At 48.4% G+C, this 27343-nt stretch overlaps 1 protein-coding gene across 2 annotated transcripts in view; it reads left to right on the top strand.

The window, feature by feature from the left end:
• PIGL (phosphatidylinositol glycan anchor biosynthesis class L) overlaps positions 1-27343 on the top strand; it is a 54168-nt gene that overhangs the window by 11438 nt on the left and 15387 nt on the right. For both annotated transcript variants that reach the window (XM_082861476.1, XM_082861475.1), the window contains exon 2: positions 834-933. In XM_082861476.1, the coding sequence (XP_082717602.1) occupies positions 834-933 (100 nt within the window). The remainder of the gene's footprint in view (positions 1-833; positions 934-27343) is intronic.

Raw genomic sequence — 27343 nt, 5'->3', positions numbered from 1 at the left:
GAAATAATGCCATTTGCAGCAACATGGATGCAACTAGAGATTATCATACTAAGTGAAGTGAGTCAGAAAGAGAAAGACAAATACCATATGATATCACTTATACGGGGAATCTAAAATATGGCACAAATGACTCTATCTACAAAACAGAAACAGACTCACAGACATAAGAGAACAGACTTGTGGTTGCCAAGGGGAAGGGGAGTGGGGGAGGGAAGGAGTGGGAGTTTGGGATAAGCAGATGCAAGCTATTATATATAGGATGGATAAACAACAAGGTCCTACTGTATAGCACAGGGAACTGTATTCAATATCCTGTGATAAACCTTAATAGAAAAGAATATTTTAAAAAGAATGTATATATGTGTATAACTGAGTCACTTTGCTCTACAGCAGAAATTAACACAACATTGTAAATCAACTATAATTTAAAAAATAAATAAGATTAAATAATAAGGGGCCCAAACAAATAGTGTGTCCAGATACCTGACTTGTTCTGAGTGGTTACAGAAGGGTCAGTCCTAAATCTGTTTAACTGCAAAGCAGGTGCTCAAAGCCTGTAGCTTGGGGCTGAAAGGTACATAGACAGGCAGGCAGATGGACAGACACAGGGAGAGACACAGAGATGGGGAAGAATTCAAAGGTGATTCTAAAGACAGCTTCTCACAGGAGTGTCTGATAATAACCCTAGCGTTGTGTCTTCTTCAACTTTTTATCACCACCACAACATTTTCAGGTAGCTTAAATCCTATAGGGAACAAGATGAGATAAGAATGAGTGAACCGATAGATCTCCACTGATAAAGAAATCGACAACTGTGTATTTGTTATCCTCAGGAAATTACTACAATCAAGGGGAGACTCGTAAGAAGGAACTTTTGCAGAGCTGTGATGTTCTGGGGATTCCACCCTCCAACGTAATGATTATTGACAACAGGTAAACTTATCTTTTAACAAGTGGAAATTCATTGGCAATAAAAATGCAGTGGTACACTGAAAAGACACAAACATAATGTGGGTGGATAAGAACATCTTACTTGAGAAGTCTACAGAAAATAGTTTCACGTTTGTTTTTAAGTGACAGTGTAGTGCAAGTGAATTTTTTCAACTTCTGTTCAGATTTTGTCTTAAGATAGCTGCTTCTCTTGAATCTTTAAAAAAAATTATTATAAAAAATTTCAGGGACTTCCCTGGCGGTCCAGTGGTTAAGACTCTGCGCTTCCATTGCAGGGGCCACAGGTTTGATCCCTGGTCAGGGAACTAAGATCCCATATGCTGCAGCCAAAAAAAAAGAGTCAAAAGTGTAAAGAACAGTATTACGAACCCCACATGCCTGTAATCTGAGACCAGTGATTGTCAAGCCTTTGCCGTACGTACTTCATCTAACCCCACATAACATCTGTTGTGTGTGAAGTTGTGGTTTTTTTGCAGTTGTAACTTAGCTGTTATATATTTTTAAAAAAATTTTATTGGAGTAGAGTTGATTTACTCTGTTGTGTTAGTTTCAGGTGTACAGCAAAGTGACTCAGTTATACATATACATGTATCCACTCTTGTTTAGATTCTTTTCCCGTATAGGCCATTACAGAGTATTGAGTAGACTTCCCGTGCTCTACAGTAGGTCCTTATTAGTTATCTGTTTTATATATAGTAGTGTGTATGTGTCAATCCCAGTCTCCCAATTTATCCCTCCTGTGTGTGAAGTATTTTAAAAAGAAAACCCAACCATCAGGTTATTCTATCCCTACGTACTTCGGGATACATCTCTTAAGAAGATAGACTTTTTTTTCATGCAGCCACAATGTCATTATTATCCATCGAACAAAATTAATAGTAACAGCAATTCCTTGATGTCTCCAATACCCAGTCCATTTTGAGCTACTCCAAGTAGCTCAGAAATGAATGTCTTTTCACAGTTGGTTTGTTCAAATCAGGATGTAGACCAAGTGCACACATTATACCTGGTTGATATTCTGCGTGTCCCTCCCCCCCCCCCGACCTTGTCACTGATTGTTGAAAACCTGAGTCAGTTGTCGTACAGAAGGATTTGTCTGTCTGCTCCCTCGTGGTTTTACCTAAGCAGTTCCTCTATCCTCCATATTTCTTGCAAACTGGAAATGAACGCTAACTTTCAGGGGCAGGAAGCTGCACTGTGTACTCCCTGTTCCGTCATTTCAGGACATGTACTATCTGTCTCACTTTTAGTCACGCATGTGACTGTCTGTCACACGTACTGTGTGCCTCACTCTTAGTGAGCTCACGTGGCAATGGCCGCCCCGTTCACTGTAAAGACCCACATCAGCCTTCCACGCGGTGCTTTCACGAATCCTTAATTAACTAGAAGTTGCAAAACGGTGACTTTCTAAATGTCTCCTGCGTTCCAAATGTATTAGCTATATATTCTTCTATAAAGCAGAACTTTATCAACTGGGGCTATTTAGTTATCCTGATAGGTACTTTGATCCCAAAAGACAGGCTAAATGCTTCATTCTTTCCCTTTAATCGCCGTTTTCAGAATAGGAGTTGATCCCTTACATACCTCCGATGGTAACCCATTGTTTGTTTGTTTGTTTCCTGGATGGGGAGGCCACTGCTTTATTTCATTAGGAACTTCTGTGTTCACGTGTTCGGATTTTCAGTTTAAGTCATTGTGTTCTTTGATACTCCAGTTGTCTCCTCTTTGGCCTCTTCATGTTGGCTCATGCATCCTTTTGATAAGAAACGAAGACTCTGACTTAATTTATTACAATTTTTACATATCCCGAAGGTCATGCAGCTTCAGCAATATCCCCTACTTTGAGGATGCTACAGGAGGGGGTTAGTAAACTTGTTAAAAATAAATACTTCAAGAAGCCAGTTTGAAGATTCGAGGAAACCAGGTATCTTAGTCTGCTCAGGCTGCCATGGCAAAATACCAGAGACTGGGTGGCTTAAACAACAGAAGTTTTTCTTGTTAATATTTATTTATTTGGTGGCGCTGGGTCTTAGTTGTGGCACGTGGGCTCCTTAGTTGCAGCAGGCGGGCTCCTTAGTTGTAGCATGCAAACTCTTAGTTGCGGCATGCACGCAGAATCTAGTTCACTGACCAGGGATCAAGCCCGGGACCCCTGCATTGGGAGCGCAGTCTTAACCACTGTGCCACCAGGAAAGTCCCCAGAAATGTATTTTTTTCTCACAGTTCTGGTGGCTGGAAGTATAAGATCAAGGTGCAGCAGGGTCGATTTCTGGAGAGAGTTTGCTTCTTGGTGTGCGGATGGCCGTCTCCTCACTGCTCACATGTAGCAGGGAGAGAGAAGTTTCTCTCTTCCTCTTCTTATAAGACCACCAGTCTTATAGGGTTAGGGTCCCACCATTACGACCTCACTTAACCTTAATTACCTCCTAAAGACCCCGTCTCCAAATACAGTCACATTGTGGATTAAGGCTTCAACACATGAATTGTGGGAGGACACAATTCAGTCCCTAGCAACATGCAACTTTTAGTCTTTCAGCTTCTCATTTCCTAACCCAGAAAAAGCAGAGCTTTGGAATCTTGCTTTGGGTTATTTAGATGGGTCAAAGAGAAGAATGAAGGGGAGAAAGAGAAAAAGAAAAAGTTTTATGGAGGACCTACACTCAGAATAATAATGGTAAATGTATATTAAACTGTTATTGTCAGTGCCAAAGACCATACTAAATACGTGATCTTAAAACCTTCAAAATAATCCAATTACTTCTTCCACGTTATAGATAAGAAACAGGCCTAGTGAGAGGTTGAGTCATTGGCCCGGGGTCATCCAGCTAATATGTGGTAGAGCTGGCGTTCCAGCTGAGGCTCTCTGGTCACTGTGCTTTGTCAACTCCATGAAGGGACTCACAATTTCACAAAGGTCATCTCATTTAATTCTTCCACTAACTGTAGAAAGATAGGTCTTTATTATCCTTTTTCAGTTTCACACGAAGAAACTAAAGCTTAAGACACTCGTCTGAGGCCAGACATTTAACAGATGGCAGTCAGTGCTAGGACTCGAAATCAGAAAGGAAGACGGCACTGATTCCTGACTTTCTGCGAGAAAGTAGGTCACCACTTTGTTAGTGTATTTGGAAGACCAATGCGTGTTTAAGAGAACATTTGGTTGATGTTGTCTGCTGTCTTCCATTGTTCTGAACTTCGTGGCTGGGTTTCAGGGAGACATTTAGCCAGAGGAGCTCAGTCAGGTAAACCCTTATCCAGGGACTTCACTGGTGGTGCAGTGGATAAGACTCCGCACCCCCAATGCAGCGGGCCCGGGTTTGATCCCTGGTCAGGGAACCAGATCCCACATGCATGCCACAATTAAGAGTTTGCATGACACAACTAAGGAGCCCACGTGCTGCAACTAAGAGCCTATGTGACCAAATAAATAAATAAATACAATTTTTTTAAAGTAAACCCTTATCCAACGCCTTAAAGAGGGAAAAAAGTTCAGGTCTCAAGATGAGAAGGCATCTCGGTAATCAGACAACCAAACGGATACTTCGGGTGATTTTACCTAGTTCCTTAATATCTGTGGGTTCTGCTGATTTAATGAACCATATGATATTTAACTGCATGTTATTAACAGATGCATATTAAGTGCCTGGACTGGGAAAGGCGCTGTGCTAGATGCTGAAGGAAGAGAACAGTTCAGGGTCCAGGAGCCGGGTCGTAGGCGTTGGCCTGACCGTCGCCACTGCTGAGTTTGCAGAAACGTTCACTGTGCCAAGGTTCAGGCCTAGAAGGGGCTTAGAGACCCTCTCCAGGATACTTGGGAATTGAATGTGATTGGGAAATGCAACCTACAGATTTAGTATTCATTTGTTGCTTTTGTGCTTCGTAATATATTAGGAAGAGTCCATAGAATTATTTCATTTACATTTCAAAACAAAACAAAAAGTAAACACACTTTTCTGTACACATAGATAATGTCTAAAAGAACATATACCAGACTCGTTAATAGTAGCTGCTACTTAACTGGACCAGGGAAGGACACTTGCACTTCTTAATTCCACAGAATTCTGTACAGTTTTATTTCGCTTTTGCTTTTTCAGGAAGCCTATATTACTTTTTTTTTTTTTGCGGTACGTGGGCCTCTCACTGTTGTGGCCTCTCCCATTGCGGAGCACAGGCTCCGGACGCGCAGGCTCAGCGGCCATGGCTCAGGAGCTCAGCCGCTCTGCGGCATGTGGGAACTTCCCGGACCGGGGCATGAACCCGTGTCCCCTGCATCGGCAGGCGGACTCTCAACCACCGTGCCACCAGGGAAGCCCGCCTATATTACTTTTTTTTTTTTTTTTTTTTTTTTTGCGGTACGCGGGCCTCTCACTGCTGGGGCCCCTCCCGTTGCGGAGCACAGGCTCCGGACGCGCAGGCTCAGCGGCCATGGCTCACGGGCCCAGCCACTCCGCGGCACGTGGGATCCTCCCAGACCGGGGCACGAACCCGTGTCCCCTGCATCGGCAGGCGGACTCTCAACCACTGCGCCACCAGGGAAGCCCGCCTATATTACTTTTTAAAGTACAAGCAGAAACGCACATATATGGAATCTAAAAAAAAAATGGTACTGATGAACCTAGTGGCAGGGCAGGAATAAAGATGCAGATGTAGAGAACGGACTTGAGGACACGGTGGGGAAGGGTAGGCTGGGACGAAGTGAGAGAGTGGCATGGGCATATATACACTACCAAATGTAAAATAGGTAGCTAGTGGGAAGCAGCCGCATAGCACAGGGAGATCAGCTCGGAGCTTTGTGATGACATAGAGGACTGGGATAGAGAGGCTGGGAGGGAGGCTCAAGAGGGAGGGGATATGGGGATGGATATATGTATACATATGGCTGATTCACTTGGTTGTACAGCAGAAACTAACACAACACTGTAAAGCAATTATACTCCAATAAAGATGTAAAAAAAAAAAAGTACAAGCAGACCTCAGACATATCACAGGTTGGGGTCCAGCCCACTTCAATAAAGCGAATATCACAATAAAGCAAGTCACAGGAACGTTTTGGTTTCCCAGTGCATATAAAAGTTACGTCGACATTATAGCGTATTAAGTAAGTATGCAGTAGCATTATGTCTAAAAAGACAACATACATAGCTTAATTAAAAAATAGATATGATCTGAGCCTTCAGCGAGTTGTAATAATAACATCAAAGATCATTGATCATAGATCACCATAACAAATATGATGATAATAATGAAAAAGCTTGAAATGTTACAAGAATTACTGAAATGTGACACAGAGACGTGAAGAGCGCAAATGCTGTTGGAAAAGTGGCGCCAATAGACTTGCTCTCACACGGTTGCCACAAACCTTCAATTTATAAAAAAAATGCAGCATCTCTGAAGCGCAATAAAATGAAGCACAAGGAAACGGTTATATTGATGTATTATATTTTTTAAAGACTACTCCACCTAAGTAATAAAACATTCTTCCCTCTGTACTCAGCTTCTATCCCTACAAGTGAAGGCTAAATTAGAAATAATTCTGCATACGTTTTGATAATATTTGGTTTGATAAGTTCAAAACATAGAATAGAATTCCTTGAAAAGATAATAATGCTTTTAAGCCTTTTTATAAACACTGTGCTTGTCTCATGGGCCTCATTCTGGAGGATGAGCGGGCACAGGGTCAGATAAGCTGCTCCAAAGGGCTCTGGCTGGAAATGCGGGGGGCCTGACCCCCGCAGACCCTCTGGTTATAACCCAGGCCCATTAAAATGCTTCCGGGCCCAATGACCAACTGTTGGGCAAAACTTATGGGGTCTCAGAGCTGATCGTGGTCTGATCCATGCTCCCATCGTCCTGCACCTGCGATGCCACGTCACAGCTATTCCCACAACTAAAACAGGGAGGACTCCCGGCGCCCCAACCTGTGTCCTCGTATGTAAGCTGGGCCGCAAACACACCACGCTTTCCTCTGCGTCCACACCCATGCATGTGCCTGGCCCTCTTCCACACGCTTCCTCTCTTCCCAGCACCCCACACCCTGGCCCTCTAGCAAACACCTCTTCATCCCTCAAACCCCAGCTCAAGATTACCTTAGACTCTGCAGCACCATCCCTGATTTGCCCAGATTTTCTTAGGCACTTTGGTTATATTCTCATTGTCCCGTTCTATCCTAGCACATACACTAATTTTTTAATCTGCGCCACAAGCCCCTCTATATCTTTTATTCCTGCATCCGCAACCTCTGTCTTAACCCTTGACACGTCGTAGTTGCTCAGTTCACGTTTGTTGAATAAATGAATGACTCTGCTTATACCAGAAGCTTTCCTCCTGTGGCAGCACGTAAACGTGTCATCTCGAGAACTTAGATGATACCGAAGCGTCTCAACCCCCTTCCTCACTTTTTCTTCATTTACCCAGAAATGGTGATTAGCAAACCAATTTCTGAGACTTCAGTGAGACTGTTTCCACTTTTTAATTAAGTGAAACAGTCTTGATCCCTGACTTGCGTCGTTATTTTTAACCTTCTGGAAAGTCCTAAGTGAGTACTTTGGTTTGGAAGAATTTGTCTACATCTCTTGATTTTTGCCATTCTATAAGCTTGGCTCCACTGTCCTAAAGGTTCAGCGTCATGAAAATCTCATTCCCAGTGCTTGTCTTAACACCATTCCGGCATGAACAAGCCCAAGACTTTGACAGACTAATTTGAGCTGAACAAGGAAACAGAATCCAGTACCTAGTATAAACCGTAAATGAGCCTGGCTTGCTAGCAGTTCCTGGAACTCTTTGTGTTTTCCAATAAATCCACGCAAATCATACAGTGAAAGAGAAGCCACAAAGCAGAAAGTCTGGGACTGTTGGGGTCATGTTTGTAATTAAACCCCCCTCTCTCTCTCTCAAGACCCAGTAAGAGCCTTCCCCCCAAAAAAACCGGAAAAGACCGTATGCCAACTGCCAAAGTGGATCTGACCAAGCGTCCTCTCACTATAAGAGATGAAAACAAAGCTCCATGCAGGCTTTCTCCAAATGCACGCAGAAGTGCCTGGGCACAGGGCAAGGGCACAGCTCCAGTCCCAGTTGGCAGGAGCAGAGCAGGGCTCCCGTCCTCCCAAAGGGCGCGCAGGACAGGAATGTTTCCTAGAAAAGGAACCAGGGGAGGAGACCGAAGTGGACCGAGCTGATACGGAGCTACTGTGTGAACTTGGAAAGCCGCTTCCCTGCTACTTCAAAGGCGGGTTATTCTGGGAGCTGAAGGGAGGCTGGGTCTTTAAGTCACATGACTGGTCTTCAAGTCACATAAGTCACATAAGTCAGTATAGAAGTAGAGTGGGACCAGGGAGGGTGGGCTTAACAAAGCATGTATTTGTGGCTGATTCTACTCCTGGAAAGAGGCTGCAAATATACCACAAAAATAGGATTCAAGGTGACTGTGTTTTGTGATACTCATTACAGCACTCTTCATAATAGCAAAAAGTTGGTAGCAACCTAATTTAGCAGTAGGCAATGAATTATATAGCCGCAGTCCAGAACATGAAACCACAATTCAGAGTTTTCTCTGCATAGCTAATAACCCAGGAAGATGTTCATAATATAATGTTGAGTTTAAAAAGCAGTGTATACTTTCTTTACACTTTTCTGTATTTTCCATAGTTTTGATAGTGAGCATACATTACTTGTAAACCAAAAGTTTCATTAGATTTATTTTAAAATATATTATTTCTGGGAATTCCCTGGCGGTCCAGTGGTTAGGCCATCCGAACTGTCTACTGAATGTTAACTGTCTTCAGCTGCAGCTCTTCAGATATTCTCTTTCCTTTATCATGGAGGCACCTACATTTTTCGTGCGTTTTCTTTTTTTTAATTCATTTTATTTATTTATTTTTGGCTGCGTTGGGTCTTCGTTGCTGCACACGGGCTTTCTCTAGTTGCCGCGAGCGGGGGCTGCTCTTTGTTGCGGTGCGAGGGCTTCGCATTGCGGTGGCTCCTCTTGTTGCGGAGCACGGGCTCTAGGCATGCGGGCTTCAGTAGTTGTGGCACGTGGGCTCAGTAGTTGTGGTGCACGGGCTTAGCTGCTCCGCGGCATGTGGGATCTTCCCGGACCAGGGCTCGAACCCGTGTCCCCTGCATTGGCAGGCGGATTCTTAACCACTGCGCCACCAGGGAAGCCCTTGTGTTTTTTCTTATTCGCCTTTTGGTACTCTCCTGGGGCAAGGAGACATGATGTCACATCACCAGAAATAGCTTATCAACATGATTCTCCTTCAAAGTGTGCTTCTCCTTGACCATTATTATCTCTGGTTCTCACAGTGCTAATCAAAGAGTACTGGTGCCTCTGAGGATGGTGAGGCTTGACTTTGAGGGACTTTCAAATCCTGCTAAAAGCAGGTGCAAGGTAGAGCATCTGTTGGCCAGCTGTATGCCCCTCTTTCTGGGGCAGATCTTACAGTATTAGGCGGGTATGTTTATGTTTTCTGATTTTCTGATATGGTGGGGGGTTTTTTGCTTCATCAAAGTCGATGCTCTATAACTGTTATTCCTTTTGTTGTGTTTGATGGAGTCTGAGGGAAGAGAGTGAAGTGGAAGTGTTACTGGCACTGTAAGTGGAAGTCCATATTTCCACCTAGGAGTCCTGCTAGCAGTTGAAGGGAGAATGAGTAAGAGGAAATCAAGACCAGAGAAAAGAAAATGAGGGAAGTACAGTATGAGGGAAAGAGCTCTGGTCCACGGGTCATGAAATGGGGCTTCAGGTTGTAGCTCTGCCACAAACCGACTGTATTTCCTTTGGCAAATAATGTCCCCTCTCTGGGCTTCTCTTTTCTTATACGTACAATGACTGCATGAGATGGCGACTTTACCTCAAGCGCCTAGATCTTATCCAGAGCAGAGCAGGACGTGTTTAGATATGGCTGTTCTTCTACAAATGGAGGTTTATGTGCTCAGCTTGGCAATACAGCTGACACACTTTTAAGTGCTTTCCATTTTACTAAGCACCGGTACATTTCATGACATCCACGGTAGACTGTGTTCACTGTGACATGCTGGGGTCCTTGCATCAGAGAGCTGAATAGGGATGTAAAAAACTAAACAGCAGCCCTTTTAATAACCAAATACCGTAGACTGGGTGGCTCACAAACAGCAGAAAGTTATGTCTCACCGTTCTGGAGGCTGAGAAGTCCAAGGTCAGAGTGTCAGCAGATTTGGTGTCTGGTGAGGGCCTGTTTACTGGTTCACAGATGGCTCTCTTCTTGCTGTATCCTCTCCTGGCAAAAGAGGCAAGGGAGCTCTCCAGGGTCTCTATTGTAAGGACACTAATCCCATGCATGAGGGCTCTGCCCTCATGACCTCATCACCTCCCAAAGGCCCCACCTCCAAATACCATCACATTGGGGAAACAGGTTTCAACGTACGAATTTTGAGGGGACACAAATATTCAGTCTAGAGCATCTACAAAAATTGTACTAGGCACCAAAAACTTTGGATAAGAGGCAACTAATTCTCTACGATGCAAGTCTTATAGACAAAGAGTGTTAGGATCCAGAAGAAAGGTTATTGGGCCAGTTTTTCAGATTATTTCTCCATAACACCAAGTTCCAAGAAATAATTCTTAGTCATTTGTGGGATGTTCCAGAGAGCCCTTGGGATAAGAAAAATTGCAGCTGCCTGTATGTGTTGCAATTTAAGACGATGTGGTCGTACTTTGGCAAAACTGTCATGGTGAGGTAGACCTAGTTCTGCAAGGCTGAGCCACAGCTTAACTAGCCAGTTTCTGTACTGGAAGGATTTATAGGATCTATTCTTTTTTAGGTTTTCTTTTTCTTTCTTTCTTTAATAATACTGTTACCCTCATATATACAGTCAATTGGTTTTCAACAGGGCTGCTAAGACAGTTCAATGGGGCAACAATATCTTTTCCACAAATGGATATTCACATACGAAAGAACAAACTTGGACCCCTTCCCTACACTAAACCCAAAAGTTAGCTCAAAAAGACCTAAATATAAGAGCTAAAACTATAAAACTCTTGAAAGAAAATACAGGAGCAAATCTTCATGAGCTTGGGTCAGGCAAAGCCCTCTTAGATATGACACCAAAAGCATATACAACCAACAAAAGACAAAATAGACTTCATCATCAAAATTAAAAACTTTAGTGCCTGATGCATACTGTCAACAGAGTGAAAAGACAACTCACAGAATAAGAGAAAATATTTGCAAATCATACATCTGATAAGGGATTAATATCCAGATATAGATAGGTAGATAGATATAAATGTAATATACCTTATATACTATATAGAGTATAGTATACATAACAGATAAAATAAGACATAAAGGACTTGAATAGCTATTTCTCCAAAGATATACAAATGGCCAATAAGCATAGGAAAAGATGCTCAACGTCATTAGTCATTATAGGATAGAAATCAAAACCACTGTGAGACACTACTTCACACCGACTAGGTTGACCATTTTTTATTTTATTTAATTTTATTTATTTATTTTTGTGTGTGTGGTACGCGGGCCTCTCACTGTTGCGGCCTCTCCCGTTGCGGAGCACAGGCTCCGGACGCGCAGGCTCAGTGGCCATGGCTCACGGGCCCAGCCGCTCCACGGCGTGTGGGATCTTCCCGGACCGGGGCACGAACCCGTGTCCCCTGCATCGGCAGGCAGACCCTCAACCACTGCGCCACCAGGGAAGCCCGGCAGGCCAATTCTTAACCACTGCGCCACCAGGGAAGCCCAACCATTTTTTAAGAATAAAATTAGAAGAGAAATACCAAGTGTACGCCGGGATTCAGAGAAATTGGAACCCTCATGCACTGGTGGGTTTGTAAAATAGTTCAGTCATCATGTAAAAGAGTTTGGCAGTTCCTCAAAAACTTAAATACAGAATTACAATTACCCAGCAATTCTATTCCAAAGTAAAGACCTAAAAGAATTGAAAACAGACATTCAAACAAAAACGTGTACACGGATGTTCATAGCAGCACTGTACACAGTAGTCAAAAGTTAGAAACAACTCAAATTCCCATCAGCTGATGAATGGGCAAACAAAATGTGGTCTATCCACACAGTGGAATATTATTCAACCACAAAAAGGAGTGAAGTACTGATACATGCTACAGTGTGGATGCACCTAAAAAGAAGCCAGATAGGGGCTGCCCTGGTGGCGCCGTGGTTGAGAGTCCGCCTGCCGACGCAGGGGACACGGGTTCATGCCCCTGTCCGGGAAGATCCCAAATGCCGCGGAGCGGCTGGGCCCGTGAGCCATGGTCGCTGAGCCTGCGCGTCCGGAGCCTGTGCTCCGCAACAGGAGAGGCCCCGACAGTGAGAGGCCCGCGTACCGCAAAAAAAAAAAAAAAAAAAAAAGAAGTCAGATAACAGCCACATAGTGTATGAGTCCGTTTATCCGAAACACCCAGAACAGGCAAATCCATGGAGACAGAAAGTAGATTAGTGGCTGCCAGGAGTGGGGAGGAGAGGGGAGTGGGGAGGGACTCATAATGGGGTTTATTTTTCTGAGGTGATGAAAATCTCCTAAAATTGACTGCAGTGACAGTTGCATGACTCTGTTAACATACTAAAAACAAAAACACATTGAATTGTGCACTTTAAGTGAGTGAATGGCATAGCATGTGAATTATATCTCAACCAAGCTATTATGAAAATCATAGTAACATTTAATAATAGAACATTTATAATGTTAATTATAAAAACAAACAGTACAAAAATATATCAAGTGAAAGAAATGTATGTCTCCTTCCATACACTTCTCTCCTCAGAAGAAGCCACTGTTAACCTCTTGATGTGTAAACTTCCATACCTTCAATACTTCACAAATATATATTTACATACAAGCACAAATATAGTTCATTTTTCAGTACTCCACACTATTCCATGGGATACCTGTATCATAATTTATTTGACTAATAAAACTGTCCCGTGGCCTTGCTAGAAACCTCGTTAACCTCGTGAAATAAATCCCCATGGCCGCTCACTCTGGCGTGCCACATAGAGTAAAACACTATTTAATTATACACCAGCGTCTGCAGGGTGGGCTTCCTGTCCACCTCCAGGATGAGACCTGAGGGTCCTCCATTACTTCGTCTTTTGTGCCAGGTAGTGCCGGGCAGCTGACAGCCGCGTGTTAGAAAGCATGGCTTTGGGGATTTCCCTGGCGGTCCAGTGGTTAAGACTCTGCGTTCCCAAATGCAGGGGGCCTGGGTTCTATCCCTGGTTGGGGAACTAGATCCCACATGCATGCTGCAACTAAGAGTTCACATGCCACAACTAAGACCCAGTGCAGCTAAATAAATTTTTTTTTTTTAAATCATGGCTTCGTAGCTACACAGTAGGGGTGCTGCTTGCCTCACAGGCCCCTTATTTGAACTAAATCCGGAACCCAAAGCCTGGCAAGTATAACTGCTCAATAAATATTAATCCCTTCCTTTTTTTTTTTTTTTTTCAAGGAGGTGGTGGAAACCAAGTTCATGAATCTCCTAAACCTTTGAATTACTTTTGGATGTCGTCATAGGACAAGTCTTTGGCTTTGAGGTCTTAGGAATGAACTTGTGGTTTCTGACTTGGCTATTAGTCTTTCTCCGACCACCAAGTTCAGACTCAAGACCCTCACCAGCCCACTGAGTGCATCTGGGGGTAGTGGAGGCTTGTGCAAGACCAGCCACAGTAGAGCAGGTATCCCAGGTTCCCCTCTGCCTGGCTCCACACCTGGCCTGGGCTGACAGCCGGGACCAGACTGGTTACGTGAAACAGACTCACCCCTCAAGGAGCCCCCAGGCTAGGGAGAAGATGAGCACATACATTTTCATCATGCCATGGTAAGAGCAGAGATAGAGCACAAGGGCAAGGGCAGAGGAAGGTCTCCAAGGAGCGCTGCTTCACCTGACCTGAGATCTGGGGCAGGTCTTCCTAAAGATGTGACTGTTCTAGTGACCTGAGCCGACTCACGAATGCGTAAAAGGCAGGCTGGTGAAGAAGCAGCAGGGGAGCATTACAGGTGGAACACCCAGAAAGTGTCAGAGGCCCCAAGCCGCGTGGTGTGAACACCAGGGGAGTGGTGTGTCATGCAGGCAGATGCAAGACGCCAGCGTCCAGCGAAGCCCTCTCTCCCCCAAGCCATCCCTTTCTGCTGCCACTTCCTTTTCCCCATTTCTTCCTTTTCCAGTGAAACAGGATCAGCAGCTTTATCATAATAATAGCTGACACATCCTCACTCTGTATCCAGCGCTATTCTGCATGCTTTAAATATATTAACTTGTTTACTTCTCGGTCCTATGAGGTGGATACTGTTATTACTCCATTTTCGAAATGAAGAAACAGAGAGGTTAAGTAACTTGCCCAAAGCACACCAGGGCCACATGGCCTCCCTTCTGCTTTGGCCTGTGCTTATGGTCACCATGGCCCTGGCTTTCCATGGCCCCCCTCCATCCAAACAGACTAACTGGAATGGTATTTCATAAAATACGGGGATTGATCTGTAGGCCTGGTGCAGCAGAACTACCTGTGGTGCCTGTGAAAATGCAGGTACCTAGGCTCTACTGTAATCCTCTTGACTCTAGTGGGGTGAGGGGTCCGGATTCTGCATTTTTTACAGACCCTCCCAGATGGTCCTAAGGCACAGTAATGTTTGGGAACCTCTGGGTTGCTGTGTCTGAGTTGCAGGTCCGAAGTCCCATGAGAGAGAAGTGGAGTGGAGAAGCCTGGATCAGGTCGCCTGGGAGGGGGCATTATTTGGTCTTTTTGCGTGGAGTTCGGGCGTGGGAGCAGGCTCCTGATAGGGATTCAAGAGCAGAAAGGACTGCAAGAGTGAGGAAGAAAATACCAGAATCTCCAGTCACTGGCATTCCTGGGGAAACCTCTGTGTGTAGCCCAAAGTATGCTGTCCCCTGACCCCGCACACCGATAACACAGCCTTAGCTCTGACCTCAGTCACTCCTTACAAGACCGCGGAAGCAACTAACATTGGTCTTTGGATGCAGCTCCTTGAGGAGAGGCCCTCCCCCATCTCAGCTTCCTTCTGCCCAACAGATGAGAATGAAGTTCCTCTACTTCTCACCAAACTGTCCTGCAGATTTGCTCTTTCTCTGCCATCCCTTTCTCCTTGTCACCCTCCAATCCAGTGTCTTCCTTAACTTTGGAAATCACTGTTTTGCGGAGGAAAAGGTAAGGCATAGAGACGCCTCTTCCATTGGTCCTAGCTGAGCTGAAGAAGAATCAGAATGTCTCTCATTACTCTTATTAAGCCACCCCGAAGAAGTGTGTAGAGCAGCTACAGCGTGGGATCATCAGATGACCATGTGGGCACTTGTAACCCCTCAGCCTCCAGGTAGGCTGGAACGGCATCCTTTAGGAGCAGAAGTCAGGGCAGGGACTGTCAGACTCCAGGGCCAGACACACTCACAGAGCCAGAAACATGTAGGAATCCAAGTCCCAGGGTGTCCGGAGGGGCTGCAGGGGCAGAGCAGGAGACGGGATCTGGGGAGTCACAACCAGGTGAAAGGCTGTGGAGCACGGCCAAGGCGCTTAGGCTGCCGTCTAGCCCTGAGCTTCTGGTCAGACACAGGAAGCCACAGATTCGTTTTAAAGAATGAGTCACTGCGTCTCTCAAGTATTTGACCAAGACTGTCTTCCCCATCTTGTGTTTCATTCGTCAGTCTTTACAGAGCTGAGTCCAGGTCCTGGTGGGGGTTTGCTCAGTACCAAGCTACACTCTTAAGAGGTTCATCAGATGCCAGCCTCACCGACACTCTTCATCTTCCCACTTCCATAAATCGGATCCCTGCCCTGGTCTTTGTTATCCTGCCCAGGTTCTTATTATGAGGCTGGTTTCCTGGACTGATCCTCTGTGATCCCACAAGTAGTTTCAAATGACTAGATCCAACCTGAGAGGAACTGACGTGGCATTTTTTTTCACTAGATGGTTATCGGTCACCTACCTACAAACATGTGAGCCGTTGCCCATGGAGACTGAAGCAGACATAACCTTGGGCTCATGTCCAGTGGATCCAGTGTAAACTATTATCTCTCAGCCTTTCTGTGACTGGGATATGTTATATGTGATCACTCCATTTAACAATGCACCTTCTTCCTCAAGGGCTCCGAGAGATGTCATAGAATAGGTGGCGTGTTCCTTTTTTAATAATAAAATTAATTTTATAATAAGGCCTCTTAGAGAATTTCATGATGTCTCCTGGGCATTTCTCTTCTCTGACAGCCCTGGGGACCGTATGATCTGGCCCCAGCTCCCCTGCTTCTGTCCGGCAAGGTGATAGCAGGCAGGCAGATCTGTGTCCCAATCCTCGTTCTTTTCTTAAATAAGATAAGGATGTTGAGTGAGATCATCTCTGAGGTCTTTATTTCACAACTAACATTTTGTGATTCAAAGAACATAATGTTATACTGCAGAAAGGTACGTACCCTAAACAGAGTTGCCAGATAAAGGACAAGTGGCCCAGTTAAATTTGAGTTTCAGGTAAACAATCTTTTTTTTTAATCTCCGTATGTCCAAAATATCACATAGGACATAATTATATTTTAAAATTATTCACTGTTTGTCTGAAATTCAGGTTTTGGCTGGCGCCTCGTCTTGGCCACCCCAAGCCCAAAGGCCGTTCCCTTCCATCTCATTTGAGGTCGATTTCACCACTTCCCTACCTGCGCCTGCTTGTCTCCTGGCTTTTATCCTTAGCCAGAAATTGGCTGCTCACTGCGTTGCCTTACCTGTGAACTAAGCTCCCAGAATTTAGAGAGGTGAGTCACCTACGGCCCACTTCCTAGGACCAGCTGTCAGGTCAGCCAGGAGACACCTGGACACCTGCTATTTACAGCCTCGCCACTGACACCTCGTCAGTAATCCTGACCTTTGCCACAGTTTGTTACACCCATAAGGAGCTTCAGTGGAAATTTTCATTTGCTTCTGTTTGTTCTTATTTCATTGTCTTGGCTACTTTCCATGTTTGTTTGTTCGAGATTCTTGCATCATTCAAATAAACAAACAAAAAAACCCCTCCACTTAACTGTCTCCCATTCCACACCGCCCGCTTCTCTCTCTTGCGTATAATCAGGTACTACCTGTCCCCCATCCCATCCCCGCCTCTCACTCATTCCCCAGCGCAGTCACATCTGGATCCCTGCCCTCCCTCCCTCCTCCTGCCATTGATAGCCCTCTTTGTCAGGGTCACAGTAACTTTCTAATTGTGCAGTCAGTGGGGCACTTTTCAGTCCCACCTTCCTGACCTCTCAGCAGCCCTGGTGCACGCTGACCCCCCGCACCTCGGGACACTACTCTGGCGTCGACAGCAGTACCAGCACCAGCTGTCCCCCGCCTCCTTCCTTCCCGGCCACTTGGGGCCGTCACCTACACCTGCTGCAGGGTTGGTCCCCAGCTCTTTTCGCATTGCCTGCGCTCCCCCTAAGCCTGTGTTCTCGGGGTTGGTGCACCTCTGCACTGTGAGGGAGGCCGTTCACCAAGCACCGGGGCCTGCTGGTCCAGGCTGACACAGGAGTCAGGAGGAAGTGAGGTCTGAGAGCTCGTGAGAGATACTTGGGCTTCAGCGTGTTTCTCCTCCTTTTCTTTTTTTTTGGCCGCACCCCGCGTCATGCGGGATCTTAGTTCCCTGACCAGGGATCGAACTCGTGGCCCCTGCGATGGAAGCGCAGTGTCCTAACCACTGGACCGCCAGGGATGCCCCTCAGTGTGTTTCTTTATCGATCCCTGAAATGCGTTTTATTCATTTAGCCTTCACTTACTGAGCATATGCCGGATCTCAAAGGCTGGGCCCTAGGGACGCAAAAGGAAAAGCCAGGCCCTTGCCCTCAGGATCTCACGGTCTCGAAGAGAATCCCAGCACAACAGGTGACGAACCCAGGGCAGCGCAGAGCAGGGCGGGTGCGGATCACGACGAGCGCACACCGGGTGGAGGTCAGGAGAGTTCAGCAGTTTCTGAAAACTACGGAAAGCTTGGAAGCAATGACTTGATCTGATCTGCATCTTAGAAAGCTCTCTGGCAACACTAGAGAGGAGCGTTGTGAGGGGTGGTCCAGACTTGGCACCGTGGGACCAGTCAGCATAATCAGGTGACACACGAGTCAGAAACACAGCAGTGGCAGAGAAGACAGAGAGAGGGGACGGTGCCAAGTGCTGCTGCAGAGGCAGCATCTCAAGGACTTGGTGACCACCTAGCTGTGAAAGGTAAGAGGGGAGGCCAGAGGGTCTCCCAGGTGTGTACGTGTCACCTCCACTAAGTGACCTGTCTTTCCAGCATCCCTGTCAGACTGGACACCAAAAATGTCACTCTGCCTAAAAAGGGAAAACAAATATTTTTCGAGGGCCTGAATTTTCCCTTTTGCCCTACCGCTAAATGGAGCCGTTGGAAATGTGTTGAGGCGGGGGTGTCAGAGCCACCACGGCCAGGGTTTCTGGGCGAGGGCAGTGTCTCCAGATTGCCCAGCTAGTAAAGAGGCGATGGCCTCCCTCAATGACCTGGGCACTCACGGGGCAGGGAGCAGAGGCCCCGATCAGCAGAGCTTCCAGGGCTTCCGCAGGAAAGGTGCTCATCTAATGTGTTCCCAAGTTGCCCGTCACAGATGGACACCCCAAGCCCTGGCCAGTTGGGAACCAAGGGGATTGCCAGAAAGACAGTGTCAGGGGTCGAGGCTGAAAGTCAGGACAAGGCCAGAAATAGGAGATCAAGAGTGAGGCCAGAGGCGAGGGGGCTGGAATGTGGTATAAGAAACGGGGCACAGGACTTCCCTGGTGGCACAGTGGTTAAGAGTCCACCTGCCAATGCAGGGGACACGGGTTCGAGCCCTGGTCCGGGAAGATCCCACATGCCACAGAGCAACTAAGCCCGTGCACCACAACTACTGAGCCTGTGCTCTAGAGCCCGTGAGCCACAACTACTGAGCCCACGTGCCGCAACTACTGAAGCCTGCGCACCTAGAGCCCGTGCTCTGCAAGAGAAGCCACCGCAATGAGAAGCCCACGCACCGCAAGCCCTTGCGCCACAACTACTGAGCCTGCACTCTAGAGCCCGCGAGCCACAACTACTGAAGCCCATGCACCTAGAGCCCGTGCTCCGCAACAAGAGAAGCCACTGCAATGAGAAGCCCGCGCACCGCAACAAAGAGTAGCCCCTGCCCGCCGCAACTAGAGAAAGTCCGCGTGCAGCAACGAAGACCCAACACAGCCAGAACTAACTAAATAAATAATATTTAAAAAAAAAAAAAGAAATGGGTCAGGATGAGCAATTCAGTTGTGAGGACGAGGGAAGAGGAGGCCAGGAGTCTCTGCAGGCCTCATCAGAAAGCTCGCTGCACAACAGCATTTCATTTTAAACGCATCTTTACAAGCGGAATCTTACACGTTGTAGGTGCCAATTCTGTCCGTGTTTAGGGCCGCCCCGTAAGGCATAAAATGAGGCTTCTTGCATCAAAGGCTGTGCCTTCTCAGTGGAGGCGTGGAGTCAAGAGGTCTGCCTGCGAGCTCAGCGGGACCATTTAGGATGGCCTCAAGCCCCACGGTATCCTTTAGCATATTCGTGTGTATCTCTAACTTTTCAATTTTCATTCACTTTTCTGATCATTCCACTGCACTTCCCAACAGGGGATCTTCTATACGTCGTATTAACTTATTCCCATCACAGCTAAATTCAGCCCCCACTGCGCCCCCCTCCCCTCCGTGTTGTCACATCGGACAGGCATGTCTACCGGAGGGGCAGGGACCTCAAAGCACAGGCCAGCCCATCAGCCGTCAGATTATAGCAGTCTGAGGACGGGGCGAACGTACTTGAACTGGACTAGCGTCTGTCTCCAAGGAGGCCTGGTCTAGTGGGTGTGACACTGCAGCAAGTGTCAAGCTAACAGGGGCGTCAGAGTCGGGCAAGTGGCCTGCGGTGATTCTGAGTTGACCTTCTTGTTTGGAGCCAGACCACAGCCAGCATCTAGGACAGGAAACAAGGCACTTGTTTTTATCATGTGACCTCACCAGACCCTCGCGAGGCCCTAACCAAGTGGGCTGGCTCCACTCTTAGTAAAGAAATAGAGGTGAACCAGGGCAGAGTCCAGCATACAGGGCTGGAAACCACAGCATCGCTGAGGGAAAGACTGGAGCCTGATGCGCACACAGGTGCGGGAATTCACCGCAGGCCCTTTGCAATCGAGTCCAAAATGTGTCTTCACGTTGTTAATTCTAGGTCCCACCTGCTCCTGGGGTGCGACCCACTAACCGGTGCTGCCTGGGCCCATGGTAACCCCACAGGAGAGGGGCTAAGGGTCCCACAACACTGGGGAAGGAGGGCTTGGTACAGAGAGATTAGCCTTTATGCCTAGAGAACGTGGGGTGGTTTTCCACCCACAGTGCTGTGGGGCAGGGTTCGTTAATCTTGAGTGGTGGTGCATGGATCCTTTTCTCCTCGTAACTTAGTTTTCTGTTCATGTTTAGCTCATATGTATTATTTGAGTCCTTTTTAAAAAAGTATCTCAGGAACTGTGGGAATACACATGTGATCTCAGACACGTAAATACAAGCGCTAAAATCACATGACCATATCTGCTTTCTTGTCAGTGAGATAATCACAATTTTTCTAGATTGTTATCTCAGTAAAAATACCTTTTTCTGGGCTTCCCTGGTGGCGCAGTGGTTGAGAGTCTGCCTGCCGATTCAGGGGACACGGGTTCGTGCCCTGGTCCGGGAAGATCCCGCGTGCCGTGGAGCGGCTGGGTCCGTGAGCCATGGCCGCTGAGCCTGCGTGTCCGGAGCCTGTGCTCCGCGATGGGAGAGGCCACAACAGTGCAAGGCCCGTGAACCGCAAAAAAAAAAAAAATACCTTTTTCTAAGAACTCCTGGAGCCCTGAGAATTTGGCCACAGACATCTAGGGATTTGTGGGCCTCAGCTGGAAAACTCTGATGCAGAACAACAGTTCATTTTGAACTCAGTTTTTTAAAGTATTTACTTCATTAATTTGGCCGTACTGGGTCTTAGTTGTGGCACACATGATTCTCGTTGTGGCATGTGGGGTCTTTAGTTACGGCATGCAAACTTCTTAGTTGCAGCATGCATGCAGGATCTAGTTATCCAACCAGGGATTCAACCTGGGCTCCCTGCATTGGGAGCGTGGAGTCTAACCCACTGGACCACCAGGGAAGTCCCTGAACCCATTTTTTGACAAGGTAGATTTTGATACTTGTTTTTTTCTTTTGAGACATGTTTTGTCTTTTTTTTTTTTTAATTATTTTATTTATTTATTTATTTTTATTTATCATTTATTTATTTTTGCCTGCATTGGGTCTTTGTTGCTGCGCATGGGCTTTCTCTAGTTGAGGCGAGCTGGGGCTGCTCTTTGTTGCGGTGCGCGGGCTTCTCGTTGCAATGGCTTCTCTTGTTGCACAGCAAGGGCTCTAGGCGCACGGGCTTCAGTAGTTGTGGCCCGCGTGGTCACCGTGGCGGGTGCCGGGGTCCTCTCAGTTTCCCCCTGCTTCTGCTCGGCCCTCCAGCCGGGTCTCCATTTAGTCTCCATCTTTCTACCCCACCGTCTGCATCCAGGGTTCTGCAGAGACGTCCCCTCGCTGACACCCTCCCAAAATGTAGGTCGAATCCACAGAAACCTTTGAAGGCTCCCTGCTGGGCAGATGACAGTCAGGTCACGTGAGCGTGGCTCTTCTCCCTCACATTTGTGATCTAATCACGTGGGCCGTGGACCACACTTCTCTGTGGCCTGACACCCCATCGCCCATTTCCTTCCTTGGCATCAGATTCCCTTCCAATCAGGAATCCGGTCAGGAGCTCACCTTTGTTGGACCCCGACCACAGGACAGGCTCTGTTCTAAGTGTCCGTCAGGTATTATCTCATTTCATCCTCACAGCAGCCGACGGAGCGGGAACTGTTACCCCTGCGCAAGCCTGTAGCTCTGCTCCCTGCGTGGTACGTCCATCCCCTGCAGCCACACGTTGCCCAGGATTTACCTCCGTCTCTCCTTTTGCCCTCACCAGGCAGCTTTCCTCTCTACCAAGTCAGCTGACTTGTTTGCCGCATCCTCAGACATCCTCAGGGCTATACAGACCCTTGCGCAGACTCCGGGTCCGACTCCGGGTCCTGCAGGCCTCCCTTCTCACTTCCTCCCAAACTTCTTGAAGCTCTTGGTGCCGCTCTCTCACCACCCACTGACCTCGTCCTTCTGCACTGCCTGCCCCTCTTCATGGGCACTGCTTCCAGGGCCAGCCGTGGTCTCCCAAGGGGTGAAATGCAGCGGCCTTTTCTTCCTGAAGCCCTGCGCAGCGCTGGTCCCGTGGTCGACAGCTCTGCGCTGTCTTTGCGCCACCAGACCCGATCCTCTTCCCCCATCCCGACTCAAGAGCTCGCCAAGCCACTGTTCTGGTTCTTGCTCCCTCGAGGCTATTCCCGGAGAGTTTCTCCATGGCTACAGCTTCTTCATGAGAATTATTTTTTTTTAACGTGCTGTTGCAATTTTGATGATCTTAAAACGAACCCAAAAAAGTAAGCACCATTTGGATGAGCTCTCTATAGTTGGGTACCACCAGTTTCAGTGCCCATCCTGGACCGTCACACCAAGTGATGACTAAATAAAGTGATGGCATCTGACTGTAAGGAAGGCGCTGTTTCTAAACGTGGAGCCCTCGTGTGTGATGCTGGAATCACCTGCGATGTTGTGTTCTTCCTTGTTCATGATGGTAGGAACCACCCAATCAGCTGCTAAATCTGGCAAAGTCTCCTTCCGTGAGACCTCCTGGCGCCTTGCTCTCTTCTATCGCGCGGCCACGTCTTTGAACTGGAACTTGCCGACGCCGAGCTATGCTCCACGCCCCCAGTGCGTCCCTCACTGTTCCCAGGTTGATTTCCTAAAGCAAACCTGATCTGCCCACTGCCCTGCAGGAACCGCCCCGTGCTCCTCCCTGTACGACAGTCTCTATACAGGGACGGGTGCCCCCTGCCCAGCGAAACTACACTTGTGGTCTCAGCCACAGCCCCGTACTCAGCCTGCACACCGTGGCTCTGCTCTCTTCCTCTCACTGGACGTGTGGCCCCTGCTGGGAGGCCTGTTCCTCCCAACCCAGCACAGACGCCTCCACCTCCACAGAAGCCTTTTTTATCCACACTGTGCAACCTTAAATTTTCCTCTCTGATCCCCCGTAGCAACGTGTCTGGCTGTTTCTGACAGTGCCGTTCGTCCTGGATTTTGCTATTTGAGCACTGGTCTGATCCTCCTGCACCCACAGTGCCTTGCAGCCCAGTGGAACCTACAAGTTAAGGCTCCCTTTCATCCTAAGCTGCCCTGGCTCCCTGGTTCAGCCCTCCTACCCCACCCCTTGGGACTCCAGAGTGTCCTGGTGAGCAGGCCAAGTGGCCGGGGGGACTCCACACCCCACCCTCTGGCTTTATGTCTGTATTTTTGTTTAGTTTAGTTTTGTTTTTTACATGTCTGCTCTTGTTTCTTGGCATGTGACAGCGTCTCGGGTGCTTGCCAAAATCAGGGATGAACCCCTTGTCTGACATAACCCTAAATTTGGCTTTTTTAGAAAAAGGAATGAGGCAGACATTTCAGGCACCAGAAGACTGAGAGACCCATCAAAAGTTTAGGCTACGGCCCTTCCTCTCTGTTCTGAGAACATTATTACACAGCCTCTGCTCAGGGGAGCCCTTGTGTGTCTGGTGGGGAGAGGGGAGGAGTCCGGACACAGGCCTGGGCCTCTCCAGCAGAACCCGGTGACCTCTGAAGGGAGTTCAGTGAGCAGGTTCTGTTTTTCAGTTGCCACTAAGACAGCTAATAAATTAGCAATTTTTGGAAAAGAATTTCTCACCTTGCAAGCTTTGCACACTTTGTTGAGATACTAACATAAAACGCATCTTTCAGAGAAAGGAGAGCTACAGGTACACCTAACAGTCATGATTAGCTTTTTGTCCTTGAGAAAGGAAAATCCATTGTACGGTTAGGGTGGGGAGCCTATGTGGACCAGGGTCTCCTGGGACATCTGGTCGTTGTCTGGGCTCTTAAACTGCTTAAGGAGGGGCCCCTGTCGGAGTGGACACTTCACATACACAGGCTGGTCTATTTCACTTCTGTCTCTCTCTCTCTCCCCTTCCCATTCTCCCCGTCCTCTTCCCCTGGTTTCTATTCCTCTCTACTCCCCTTCGGCTGGTCCCTGGCAAACAAGGGACGCCCCGCAGCCGCCCGCCCGCTTCCCAAGGTCCCCGCACCGGCCCCAGCCCGGCGGGTCCCCCGGGGTCTCGGGCGCACCCAGAGTCCCCGGACCCGCGTTGGCCTGGGCACGGCTCCTGCAGCCCGAGGCCCGACGCCTGGGCCCAGGTGATCTGCCAGCACTCCACCCAACCGCCTCGGGTTAGCGCTGAACTCAGATGACCTTTGCCCGCCTGAATGACAGAGGAAGCCCCGGGGTTTAGAAATGTACCGGAGGGAGGCTGGGGAGGAGGCGGGCAGAGGAGCCACAGGACCAAATAAGGGCGTGCGCAGCGCCAGCGGGGCGGGGCGCGGTGATCAGCCCCCGGCCCGTGTTCCACGCCGGGGTCCCCACCGGCTAGCCCTTCTCCCAGGGGGACGGAGGGAGGGGGGAGGAGGAGGGCCCACCGCCCCCTTCACCCCTCCCGGGACGATGCCCCCATTGAGCCCGGGCAAGTCACTAGAAAGAGCAGAGCAGGTCGGAGTCCGAGGCTGCTCCGCCGGCAGGAAAACAAACTTTATTCTATGACCCTCACAGGCCGAGCGCGAAGGTCTAGGGCAGGGCTAGGTTTGGGGCATTTTCCAGCGGAATTAACACAGCGTTTGCTAACTGCACTCCGGGGAGGGCCGCTTCCTCGGCTGTGTCGGGTCGCGACCCGCCCGCTCGGGGTCGCAGGGCCGCGTCCTCACGAGGTGCTCCCCGCGCTTCTGCGGCCCCCGCCGGCCCGCAAGACCTCCTCCCCGCGCAGCAGCCGAGCCCCTTCCCCCGCCTCCCCGGGTCTTGCGCCCGCGCTTGGCGCCGACTGCATGCGCAGCCCTCACGGGTAGACGTGCAGCCACCCTCCCTCTGGGAGCCCCGCCCTGCCGTGCCCTGCGCGGTGCGTGCCGGCACCACCCACGACGCCTCCCCGCGGCCAGAAGGCAGACTGCCCGTCGCCCGGGCCAGCCCTGCCCCTGCGCGGAGTCTGCCACGCGTGCTCAGCCCTAAAGTACCGGAGAGCTGACCACCCCGCCCCCCGCCCCCGGAGATCAGTACCTGCCTCTTTCTCCTCCCGGACAGATGCACGATTCTGAGATGCCTGCCTTCTGCGCAGTCCTGCAGCCCGCGGGCCGCCGCAGCCAGCCCGCACCTCAGCACCGCCTCCCCTCCCCGTGCGGCTTCCCTCCTGCTCCCGGGTCACACCTCCCAATAGGCCTTCGTCCCGGCCCTGCTTTCTGGGGAGCCCAGGCCAGGATACCTGGCCATTTGAACACACCCAGAGCCCTTTATTTGGAAGTTCTCTCACAGGCTGTTTTCAAAATTCAATTCCTCTACATAGATTTCCTCTTTCGTATGAGTCTCATTCTTAAGTCAGGAGCAAAATTAAAGTTTACTAACTGGAGTTCTCTTTTTTGGTTTTGCTTTAACATTCCTTTCCTTGGGTGTATCTAAGTTTCTTTGCTTTTACTTTGAACATGCCCTAAAATTCTGTGTTATCTTTAGCATTTTTCATAAACCACAATTCAGGAAGTTAGAGAAATTGCTCCCTGGTGGCAGAACAACAGAACTGCCGGCCTCTTTCCCCCGGTAATTGCAGTGAAAGTGGCGTCTCTGCCCGATCGGACTTCGACTTTTAGGCTGATTATTTCCTTAGAGTCAATTTCTAGAAAGATAAGGTCAAAGAGCACGAATAATCGCACCGTAGCCAAACTGCCCTCGCACACAGGTGCAGCCGTAAGCTCGCGGGGTGCGGGGGGGAACAGCCACGCCCTTTCCTGGGAGCCCTCCTCCACACCATGTCCTGCTTTCATTTTGCATTTGTTTTGACTCTTTCTGAGAATCAAAAGAATATATGCCGGCAGCTTGCATGTCTTGCTTTATAAAATGCATGTTTTCTTCAAACAGCCTTTCCTAGGCCTTTTTAATGTTTTAAGTAGTCTCCAGGCTTCCTCTGTAAACGACCTTGGAAATTCCACCCCCATTCCTGGTTCTCCACGGATGGCTTCTTTATCAGGAAACATCACCTGATTGACTAGAGATTTAGAGTGAAGAGCGGGGGGACCGCGGGCCTCTTGATTGTGACTTGCCTGACATTGCAGAGCAGCTCCAGCTTGACCATTTCTGGGCTGAAGGGCTCTGCAGGCGGGAATCCTCCTGGAAGGAGAAGCGTCGGGTAAGGGCGCCCGGTGCAACCCCTGCTTGCCCTTGTCCTCAGGTCTTCAGAGGTGTCACCTCTGCTCTACTTGGCCAAACCTGGCCAGAAACTTGTTTTCAGCCCACCATATCCTCTGTCTCAGCCAGAAAGGGTTACTCAGCTTTACATCTTAGCAGAGCTACCCAGGCATAGATCAGCGTCTGAGGCATTTCCATACTCTTTTCATTAAAATTGCAATAAAAGCCAAGAAGGAGCTTGCTAATAATTAAAGGAAGTTTCTAGGACCTCTCAGTAGTTCGCCGTAGGCCTGCTCAGGTCTGGGTTCGGGGAGAGGAACGAGCAGCTGCAGAATACCTGTCAGCTGCTGAAGCACACGCATCACATTTGCCTCAGGTAGGAGGGCCGAGTCCAGACGTTCCTTAAATATGAAGCCTGACTGCTCTTAGGGCTTGACCTCTGCTTTCCTATTGGCTTTGAATTACATCCACGTGATTTCCCAGGAGAGGGGTTGGTTAACAAGATGAAATTGGGGTCCTGACAACACACGTGTTCCCTTACAGCCCCACTCAGCCAGCCATGGTGCCTACTCCACGTGTAACTCATGCCCTTCCAACCCGCTCTCTCCAGCTGTCAAAGAATGTAAATGAACTGGCCTTTTCAGGGAGCTCTCAGGGATAAGGAAGTAGGTACAAAACACCTGAGCTGTTTAGAAAGACTGGAGCTCTTGATAAGAGTTGTCCCTGTTAGTCTTTCCTTCCAGCCTGTGAAGTGCACGGCTCTCTCTCCGTGATGGTGTTCCTTGTGAGTTAACATGCTTTCCACCTCCTCCTCTCTATTTTTTAAATTTTTTATACTGTTTCATTTGTTTATTTATTTATTTTTGGCCATGCCACACGGCATGTGGGATCTTGGTTCCCCAACCAGGGGCTGAACCCTGCAGAGGAGGCACGGAGTCTTAACCACTGGACCGCCAGGGAAGTCCCTTCACCTCCTCCTCTTAACACGGTTCCTCAGAGGGAGATCTACCCAGGTTCTCCTCACTTCACCTG

This window comes from Leucopleurus acutus (assembly GCF_964270905.1).
Source record: "Leucopleurus acutus genome assembly, chromosome: 19".
Classification (NCBI taxonomy): Eukaryota; Metazoa; Chordata; class Mammalia; order Artiodactyla; family Delphinidae; genus Leucopleurus; species Leucopleurus acutus.
Note: the sequence above shows the minus strand (reverse complement) of the source record. Positions and strands in the feature narration are given on the sequence as shown.